The sequence below is a fragment of the Ailuropoda melanoleuca genome, chromosome X (genome assembly GCF_002007445.2).
Source record: "Ailuropoda melanoleuca isolate Jingjing chromosome X, ASM200744v2, whole genome shotgun sequence".
NCBI lineage: Eukaryota > Metazoa > Chordata > Mammalia > Carnivora > Ursidae > Ailuropoda > Ailuropoda melanoleuca.
Genome location: NC_048238.1, coordinates 109,464,880 through 109,475,294, shown reverse-complemented (window position 1 = coordinate 109,475,294; position 10,415 = coordinate 109,464,880). Strand labels below are relative to the sequence as shown.

At 51.1% G+C, this 10,415-nt stretch overlaps 1 protein-coding gene across 3 annotated transcripts; it reads right to left on the bottom strand.

Annotated features, from left to right (window-relative positions):
• Positions 1-761: 761 nt before the first annotated feature.
• Positions 762-10,360, bottom strand: PRRG3 (proline rich and Gla domain 3). 3 transcript variants are annotated; one of them, XM_019805236.2, is made up of 4 exons: positions 8,188-10,360; positions 7,594-7,632; positions 6,586-6,746; positions 762-6,197 (listed from the first exon to the last, which is right to left on the bottom strand). In XM_019805236.2, exons 2-4 carry the CDS (start codon positions 7,598-7,600, stop codon positions 5,670-5,672), a joined length of 696 nt encoding a protein of 231 aa, XP_019660795.1. In that variant the 5' UTR covers positions 7,601-7,632; positions 8,188-10,360; the 3' UTR covers positions 762-5,669. The 3 variants fall into 3 exon arrangements, with proteins under 3 accessions (XP_019660795.1, XP_019660796.1, XP_034505535.1); XM_019805237.2 differs by having other exon boundaries at positions 10,258-10,360; XM_034649644.1 differs by lacking the exon at positions 8,188-10,360 and having other exon boundaries at positions 7,594-7,962.
• Between the last annotated feature and the right edge of the window lie 55 nt (positions 10,361-10,415).

Genomic DNA, 10,415 nt, shown 5'->3' with positions numbered 1-10,415 from the left:
TCATTTGACTTCTCCACATCCCCAGAAGGTTGACATCACTCAACAAGCCAGTCCCCAGTAAGAATGGAACCCAAGGCCCCTGGCCGTCAGTTCTGGCATTTGGCCTCCACATTCAATCCTCGAAGGAGGCCCTAAGTTTCTTTGTCATTTTCTCATCACTGCCATGGCTTTTCCTATTAAAGGGTGGATTATTTTCATCACTGGGGATCGGCCCAGTTTGTACTGGCAATGTCCCACGGCCATATCTCACCCCACACCAACAGCTGGGAGTGTTTGGGGCTAAGACTATGCTTCCACCAAAGGGAAGCTAGGGCATCCTTGCCCTCTGAACAGTCTCTGACTCTTGCCATTTTCTGAATTCGGGAAGCAGAGCCAGGGCGAAACCTGAATATTAAATCCTACCTTCACAGGACACAGAAACATTTCTCCTTCCCACCCCTCCCCCAGCTCTGAAACCAAGCAAGGTATCTTTTTAGCAAGAGACAACTCTGCTAATAACCAGGGATCAGGTGACAGGGAAGTTGTGACTAACAGCATCCCAGGGGGATGGGGCAGGAGATCATCTCACACACATGAGGACAATCTTTAGGACCCAGGACATCCCTGCTTCCTGCTTCTAAACTGGTTTGGGCTGTTTCCTTATCTACAGTCTGACTTTTGGGAAAAACAAGTTTGGCCCACAATCATCCATTCCCCGGTGGTGAAAGTCTGGGAGTCAGCAGGGATCCAAGATTTGATGACAGGACACCAGTGAATGCTATGTGCTCTTTATTATTTTTATCTTCTTGTACAGAAAGAGACAAAATTTAACAGCTAAACTCAACAATTATAAAAAGAGAGAGAGAAACAGAAGCAAGTGTGTTGGTTGCTCCCAGGCTCCAGTAAAATTCTGACATACTACTGAATGTACAGATTTCCCAGCTGACATGGGTCAACACATGTATACAAGCACAGTTTAAAGTGGTACCAAAATTAATCCATTTCACAGTAATCATGTCTATAAGCTCAGTTGCACATATCAGGGTTTCCACTGTCACAAATTCACAATCACAAAGTGAAATAGCAGGTGTGTTCAGGCCTGGGAAAGTGGCATCCGGAAGGGGACACAGATCGGGAGGCAAAAGCAGCTGTGGGATTTGTTCCAATTTTGAATATCTGTGTTAATGCTCAGGCTGGGGGTGGGGGAAGGGCAGGAACTGTTCAATGGTCAGATGTCTCAGTACAGTGGAACAACTGTTGAGGCAATGAGCCCAAGGGGGTGTGCTATTTGGATCTCCTTGTCAGAGAAATTCTTGCTAGACAGACACTCACCGCCCACAGCCTGTGAAAGGAAAAGCTCCCTAAGTTTAATATTTGGGGGCAAATGATGGGAGTGGCCACTCTGATAGCAAAACATCTGCTTTACAGAATATTTAGCAAGATACACAGTTATGTTACTTTAAATTGCAGGCTAGGAGAATGAAAAGCTGCAGCACCCACCCTTCCTACAATGGAGAGAGACCAAGAGACCATCCTACGCAGAAAGAGCCTTACACACAAGAATTTCTGAACCCCAAAGCTGAAGGCACGGTGAAGGGATCCCTGATATCTTGAGCCTTTTATTTGAAAAAGGTGCTCATTTTAACTAGATCCTTCTTACACATAGGACCCTGAAAATGGACTAAAGCGAAGAATATTTCAAATATTTCTACAGAGCAAGAATCGCAGATACCATGAGTTATCTTAAGCTGTGATTTTCTATAAGTTCTGAATTAGTGGGCTTCAAATTAATAGGCTTTTACCATGGTTGCAGGCAGTCTGATTACAGTACTTTGAAATTAGCTAATTATACTGATTAGTATGAGCAGACTTCAGTGGGGAGGATGTGCTTGTTTCTGAATCGGCACAATTCTGAGATGGAGCTTCATTACTTGTCAAGCTGAAAAGCTTTGCTGCCCAGCTCTCCATCTCGGCCTTGAACATGAGAGCACACGCAAGACATAGCACACAGGCACACTCTTAGAAACACAGAGTGTAGGTGAATAAGGGCCCCCCCCACTTCCCCACCCCCCGCCCCAGGCAAAAGAACAATCTAGAGGCAGTGTTGTTTTTTCCTTCTTCTTATGGGATGCCATTTGGTTGTCAAAAGATCAGCCTGAAGCCAGAGAGGAACCATCTGGCTCCAACTCCTTAACAAAAAGACACTTTCCTGTCCCGAATTCCTCATATTCAGGCCACCAGAAAGGCCACATCCAAGCCACCAAGCAGATTCCTGTTTTCCCAAGCACCCTAAGGAATTCACACCAATGGCAGTGGGATTCACAAGCAGAAGAGGAGGCTCCTGGCCTCCAGGTCAGCCTGCTAGGTGTTGCTGGGCACCTGTGTGCTTCACCTTTCTTTTGTGCTTTCGTTTTGAAAATCCCAGGCGATGGGGAGCAGTGTGGAGGGACAACAGGTTTGCGATTCTTGTTTTTAAAAGTCTTAAAAAGTTTTTTAAAGCCTTTTCTCTTTTTTCTTAATGAAAAATATCTGAATAACCAGCCCCAGCAGTCCCAAAGTCAATAGTCATACATTTTTCCACCAAAAAATAAAAATAAAAAATAAAAAGGCCCAGGAGTGCTCAGATCTCCTTCAGCTGTTGATACCCACAGAACAGGAGCAGAGGTGGAGAAGGCCATGCCGAAAGGGTGTGTGAGTGAAGGTCCCACAGGGCAGAGGCCCACAGGGTGGGGCTGCTTAGTCTTCTCCCAAAACTTTTTGTGAAGTGAGGGCAGAAGGTGGTGACTCTGTGGGGCTCAAACAGCTAATCTCAGCTTTCCTCCCTCAGGGCCCTGTCCAAAAGACTGTCCAGCCCCAGGAGGTGACATTCCTCCCTTCAGACCGGAACCCTCCTGGTACAAATATAGCCACACACCGGCTATTGTTTCAGAGAAGCATATCAGAAAAGGCAACGTGCACAAGTGTACAGGCACACATGCACACGCGCACACACACACACACACGCAAAGTCCAAAAACAACAAAAATGTGGCTACTACAGATTTAGCATTGTATCAAACCAACGTCCATACAAAGACAGAGTTTGAAAAGATATATACAGAGCATTCGTAAAAGCCAAATGTGCACCGCGAATTATGACCATTGTGTACTGTACAGTCTTTTTTTTCCACAATATACTGCAAAAAAAAAACGTCCCAGAGACCACGGTGGCAAGCCCACCTGAAAGAATCCTGCGAAGCACCTTTACAGGAGAACACAGGGCCCTAGGAGCTGCCTGTGCGCTCTCCCTGTAGGCCTTCGCTCAGTGCCTGAAGGACACAACACGTGCTGTCCTCCACCGGGCCAGGCTCCTGCTTCCCACTCCCTCCCATCTCCACCCAGCTTAGCAGGGAAGGGCTCAACAGATGCCAAAGGCAGCAGGCATTCCTCGGCATACTCCCTTTGGCTCTGGCCAGTGGGGCCCATGCCTGGCTCTCTTCTCTCACGCTCCCAGGTCACACGCAGGCAACTGCCTGAGGAAATGCTGGGAGGGCAAGGCTGGCAGCAGAGCTTCAGGCCACCCCAGGTCCTCCAACATGGCCAAACAGGAGTGACCGCAGTCTCCGTCGTGGAAAAAGCAGGGCCTTTCTAGGCCAAAAATACCTTTGTGAGGAAGGGCAGGAGTGTAGTGTTAGAGGCCAGGAGGGAGAAAAAGGGGAAGGAAGGAAAGGTGGAACGCACCTGGTCAGCACCTCCGGCATCAGGGAGTTCTCAGGGATGGAGGAGGGGGCAGAAATTGTCAACTGTCAGGAGACTGACTCCCCAAGTTGAGACTCAACATCAGAGTCACATGAAGGCCTCCACTAAGACTGGTCTCCCTAAGCTACACATTTCTAGAAGAATCTCCCTAAGGGCAAACTGCACTAGCTCCCTGGTGCTTCAAGAACTGCACAGGCATTAGTTCAGTCAGCCTCCCTTTGGCCTGGGAGGTAGGGGGAAGGATGGAAAACCCCAGCCACCGGGTCAAGTTTTTGAAGCTGGTGGCCTCATTGGGATAAGAACACAAGCCTCCTAAACTTGAAAGCGTGTCCCAGGGCAAGTCCTCAGGACCGGTGAAGTCATCTGTGGCCTCGAGGAAGGGCTGCAGTCAAAGAATGAGGCCCAATGCCTATCTTGGAGAGCTGTTTGGACAGAAAGAAGCTTGTCTTCTCCGTGGGTTTTAAACCGCTGTGGTTGCCGATAGACCCTGGCTGTGCACTCTTTTGGACCCCACAAAAATTTGCTACATTTTTTAAAGCACCACAGAGGAAAAGTGATCTGGCACTGAGGCCAGGAGGATGGACATGCAGGGGTGAGTGGAAGCGGTGTCGAGAGTCTTTTACGTGGTCATGGTCAGTTAAAGGGCAGGTCACTTCTGTCCCACTGCTGTCCAAAGCTTCACTGACATGCAGAGGTGGACAGCTCCTGGGCCACAGAAAGGGATTACTAAAAATGGACCAGCACCTGGCAATAACACACCAAATCCTGAATGGGCGTTCGACCCCACGTCACGGGCTTCCCCACCTCCCCTGTCAAGAAATTTCTAAAAAGGGACACTTTGGGATCTTTTCCCCAGGTGGGCACCATCATTAAGGAGAAATCAGTCATCTGAAGTTCAAGTTCAACTCAATGCACCTGCTCAAGAGAAGGGAAGTATCCTAAAAGTTCAAAGCCAGAAAGCACAGTGCTGAGGAGGCCAAGTTCATGGGTTTAGTCATTCCATGGGCCAATCAACCTCAGAAGGAGAAAACTTCAGCTCTCTACCCCAGCCCGTACCCCCAACCACTCAGAGGCCATGGGCTCCCCAGGCAGGGTCACCAGCGTTAGTTTTCCCCCGGCTATGACTGGGCTCAGGCCAGTGGGTAGCGGTTTTAGCACAGCCGGTACACATGTCTGGAAAGCCAAGGTCTTCAGAAGGCCAAGTACACTAGAACCAGAGCTAGCCTCCAGAATGGCCAAGTTCACGCAGGCAGGCCTCTTGCTCAGTCTGGCAGCTGGGCCCCTGCCCCTCATCCTTTTAACCTGGTCAGGAGCATGGGGGTGGGTGTTGGGGCAGGGCAGTATTACAGATCTGACTTCCCTCAGTCCCCTATGAATAGCCCAGGTTATGTTGTTTTGTTTTATCATGTTGGTCACCTATTTATTGGTTATTACTCTTTTTGTTGTTGTTGTTGTTCAGTCCTTGTCCCTGTCCTCAAAGTGTAAGCAAGGACAGGAAGCACAGGACTGTTGAGGAAAAGGGGTTGCTGAAGGGCTAGCTTCTCTCCCTCATCTCTGTGGCCTAAGCTTCAGACACAGACAGGTCTCCAGCCAGCTATGCAGTCTTGGGGCCTGAGCCTATGGACATTCTGGCCACAGTCAACTCAACAGGGTAATACCTTTGGCACAAGAGAAGCCAGTTCCTGATGGGGGGACAGGATGGTGGGAGCATGGGGGCTTCTGGAAGAGCTGGGCTCTCTAGCCTGTGGCTCTCCGCAGGGGCCTTGATGCATGGGTATTCCTTACCCACCTCCACCTGTCTCTGACAGCTGACTTCCTACAAATCCACGGTTAGGAAATTATTTGGCAACAGGAGACTAAGGCTGTTTTGTGGTGGCACAGTCTTTGAGAAGTTAAAAAGAAAATAGGAGACCCCTGAAAGAGGCTTTCACTCCGGACGGGACAGATGTCCTACTACTTGTCCGAGCCAAGGTTGGTGGCCACTATCTCCTCATACTTTGGGGGTGGGTCGCTGTATGAGACACTCGCCTCCTCACTGCTGCTCTCCTGGGGTGCAGTCACCTCCTCATAGGATGGGGGGGGAGTGGCACTGGACAGCCTGGAGAGAGAGAGCTCAGGGGGGTAGAGGGTGCTCTCAAGGCGGACCGTGGTTCTGCTCCCTCGACTGGGCCCCAGCACCACCTGCGGGTTGCTCCCTGCCTCCCGGTGCCCCGAGGACTCCCCCTGGCTATGCACAGTGCCCCGGTACACCATGACCCGGGGGAGGCTGTGCCCGGCGCGACTGGCTAGGTACCGGTTCTGAGCATACGAGGGGTGATGACGGGTGGCTTTCTGCAGCTGGCACCTCCAGATGATGAACAAGGCAATGACAATCAGCAACGCCACCCCCAGAAGGGGCACGACCACGTACATGGCATCTGAGCTTTGTGCAGGGTCTCGGACTGAGTAGACTGCATTCGGGTACCCCTTCCAGAACTCCATCTGCAAAAGAAGAAGGGCCACTTACACTTACATGCAAAACCTCATGCCCCAGCTGGACCTCAGAGACCTTCAGCTAGTCTGGCATGTTCGGCAGGGCCTGTGGCGGCTCCCCACCCTGCCCCATCTGACTGGCCTCTGGGAGCTATCAGAGAGGCTGTGGAATGCACTCAGGACAAAGGACAATGCTCCCAAGTGAAGAGGCCGACCAGAATCAGGCAGCTGGGATTCTAAGGACATGTTGTCTCTCCTGCTATGGCTCCAATGTCTCTGCCTTAGACTGGGTTGCCTTTCCTTTATGGCTTCCGACTGGGCTCAGATACCAGGCCCTGCTCTTGTTATTCCTGAAGCTGCCCCTGCTCCCAGAAGCCAGCCCCAGGGCAGTACATGCCGTTTTCTCTTTGTCCTCGAACACCTCCTTGACCTCCTCGTAGCTGCAGACCTCCTCCATGCACTCCCGTTCGATGGTACCCTGGCGCAGCTCCTCCAGGAATTCATTGGCACGAGGGAACCGTTTCAGGACTGAATGGGCATTCTTGGCCTCCAGAAACACTGAGGAGAGAGCTGCGCTGAAACCTGGAATGGGCAGGTGCCCAGGGGCTCCTTCAAACCAGACTCAGCCCAGACAGAGAAGCCCAATGAGGAAGGAAAGCAAGACAAAGCCAGCAGGCAAGACACCACCCCAGATACGGGAAGGTGTTTGTAAAAGTGATCAAAGGGCTGACTTTCTGATGCCATGACGTGCCTGCTTAGAATACCACACACCTGACGAGATTTGGGCCTCAGGTGTTATGGAGCAAACTGAGATCTGACCGAGGGAAGGCCATGTTGCTGATGACCAATACCAAATCACCCCATACGACTCTATCAGGTGGCATCCCTCCACCTGAATGGCCACCTGTGACATCATCAATAGCCCAGCCCCAGACAATCTAGTACAAACCCAGTCTGGGCTAGATCGGGGCACTGGGTGCATACAAATCTGAGAGCACCTCTGGGAAAGGGGTAGCAGGATCTAAGCCTTCATAGGCTGGGCACAGATGTTTCCTGCAAAGTGCCACTGAGGGCTGGCCAAATCCACTTATTCCAAAGGGAGGGACCCAGCTATGGCCCAGGCGCCCGGCATGGTATCAGCTATATGTGTCTGTAAACATGAGCTAGTTCCCCTGTCAACCAGCCCCTTGCAAGGCCCAGGGAGGCAGGGCTTTACCTAAAAGCAGGCGCCCTTACCCACAGCCTGTTGTATTAGTTTCTCTCATAGTGGCCTGGGCGGGTGCACATCTACAGGGACACCCTGGGGACAGGCCGCTGGGAAGGACTTGAAAAGTGAGCATGCCCCTTTCCTGTGAGCCCCTGGGCATGGGCCCTCCCCCCTCGGTGTGGGCCCTGGCAAACTCACCTGCCATTGCTGCTCCCTCAGACCCAGCGTCTCACTTGCCTGGCAAAGGAGAAAAGCAGAGTCATGATGAAATCACACCGAAAGCCTACAGGGCACCCTGTTGGCCCTGGGATGTGACTTCCACCCCCACTGGCCTGGTCAAAGGTGAAAGCAGCACCTCGTGAGGCATGTCACTTCCTGTGCCACTCACACCTTTCCATCCTTCCCCAAGCTCTCTTCCCAGAGCTCCCTGAGGCCCAGCAGAGCCCAAAGCTAACCTTCTGGCTCTTTCCCCATGAACAGATTCAGAAAGTATAGAAGACCTGAGGGTTGACTTTATTCTAGAAAGAAAGAAAGAAAGAAAGAAAGAAAGAAAGAAAGAAAGAAAGAAAGAAGAAAGAAAGAAAGAAAAAAGAAAGCAAGAAAAGGGAAAAAAACCCCTCCTACAGGCCAAGGTCCCTTCTTCCTCACTTCCCTCAACAAATCTTTGCACTGTTGAGTCGGAAAGGACCTCAGAGAGACGGAAAATTAGGTGAGGTCAAGCACATGAACAGTGACAGAGACAGGACCCAATTTTTGGAACTCATTTGGCTCACAAGGGCAAGTCTCAGATACCTCTAATGACAAGCATGTTCCTTGAAATCAGGCAGCACATGTTGAAGAAGCAGGCAACAACAGCCATCTCAGAAGTCATGGCCCAAACCCCGGTGACCCGCTGTGTTTGTGTGCACCGGACAGTGTACCGAGGATCTTCTGAAACTCAGTGCAAACATTGCCTCTAATGCGAGCTATTGTCCAAAATCCTCGCTCCCACTCAGGAATCACCCCATCACGATATAAACCGTGGCCACAACACAGCACACTCCGCACCATAGACTCCCACTCACACACGTATTTCAGAGCACATCTGGGAGCATCACCCCGCTGCTCCCTTCCCCAAGCAGAAGCTCTGGTTTTACGACTAACTGGATGCAAGACATGTGAATGGTGTAACCCGTTGTGCCACCCTTTTTGCCTAGGCTGCCAGGAAGTTCAGTGTTAACATTGACCATCAAGCACAGTCACGCTGGAAGCCCAGCTGTTGAGCACATATGCTTCTCCCTTGCAGCGTGGTGCACGCTTTTCTATTTATGTGTTCAGAGCCTCATGTATGTCTCAAATATACCTTCTAATCTTTTTGGCAAACAGACTATAAATCATAAATAAAATTAAAGCTAAAGGGAAAACAGCAAATTTAACATCCATCTATGGAAACATCATGTCAAGGGGGATTTTCTCTTTCGAACCCCACAATGATCCCATCCAAAACTATCAATGAATGAATCTGTCAATAGATGGGTCTACCATTGTAAGAAATGTTGGCCCTTGATGTTTGAAGAGTGAAGAGTGAAGACGGACTATTTATCTCAAAATTCTACTTCATTCCTGATCTCTAGGGTTCCCTGGAGGGGCGTGGCAATGCCAGTCACATGGCGATGGTGTGGGTGTGGCATGCCTAAGAGCAAGGGTTTTCATTGAATTAAAAATGGAGCTGTTGTGTCAGGGTTTGAAAAGAATGAGTAAAGGCTGTACTAATAAGTGAAGATAGAAAACCATACATTTCATTGCTTATCGAAGAGAACTGCCGTGTTGTTTTTGTTCATATTGATGTGGAAAAATTACATAACGGCTTACATATAGCCCCCCTCTTGTCCCAAACACACCTGACTTCAGTGCATGCACACCCACACAGATCGTAGCCACGAATGAGTGCTCTCCCGACACCTGCCAAAGTTATTAGTTCATTTTTAACCTTCAAACAAGCCAGGAACTCCCCCCGAACAGCTCACCCGGCATGGCCCACTCCAATAATAATTCTATAGCTGCTGCTGCTGCTGCTGCTGCTATGAGGCCGCCTCCCCCACCTTCCCCAAAATTTAGCGCCTGCTTCTTCCCCTATAAATACACCATCAATAGGGCGTTGCTATGGCAACAGCGAGGAAGCCATGAGGGCTCCACGACAGAGAATGCTGCTGCAGTCACGCATGTACATGTCCCTCCTACCCCTGGTGGATACTGTAAGGCTGATTGTAGGCCGAAGGAATTTTTAACCCACTCCCCCCAGGAACTCAGCTGAATCCTGAAGGCCTGGAAAGGAAGGAAGGCAGGGACGGGCCACCACAAAGACCTTAACTCCAGCCTAGGCTGAAGCTTCCAAATCACAGCACTCTGAAACATCGCTTGCAAAGTCCCTCGCATGGGGACAGGAGGCCATCAGAGCACCGGGTGTCCCAAGACGTGGCCTCCAAACCACTTCTCCAAATCCTAGCCTTTTTCCATTCCCCTCACTCAGAACTGGTCGCCAGGAAAGGCTTCTGTGATCGCCAAAGCTCAGGACTCATCAACCCACCCAGTGACATGGAACTCCCAAATTAATCTCATACTCAAACTCTGGGCCCTCCTTGTCCCCTTCCACTCATGCCAGCCCTTAAAGTGCCCATCCTTGCCCACCGTCACCAGCCAGCTGCGCCCTGCCCATGAACTCCAGCTTCTGGCCCAGCCACACTCTTCTCCTGGGTCTGCTCAAGACCCCCAACTCCTTGGCTTGGCCGGGCCCACCCCCAAAAGTGCCCCGCTCCCAGCTCGGTGGCCTTGGACACCGAACCATGCCCTCGGGTCTGGGGCGCCCAACCCAAACGGCCTCACCGTTCTCTGGGCCCAGGAGGCTGCCGCCCTGTTTGCGCACGCAGCCCGCCACCTCGCTGCAGCGCCTCTTCCAGCAGGGCCCCTGTCCCCGCCCACCTGCACCCCGTCGGCCAAGCCCCCCGCCCAGCCCAGCCGTCTCCTCCCTCCCTCCCCGCCCG

What these genes read in the sequence shown, in the direction of transcription:
- PRRG3 (XM_019805236.2), bottom strand. An exon ending in TCGAGGACAAAGAGAAAACG is followed by an intron (nt 6,198 to 6,585) that starts GCATGTACTGCC and finishes CTTCTTTTGCAG; the next exon opens with ATGGAGTTCTGGAAGGGGTA.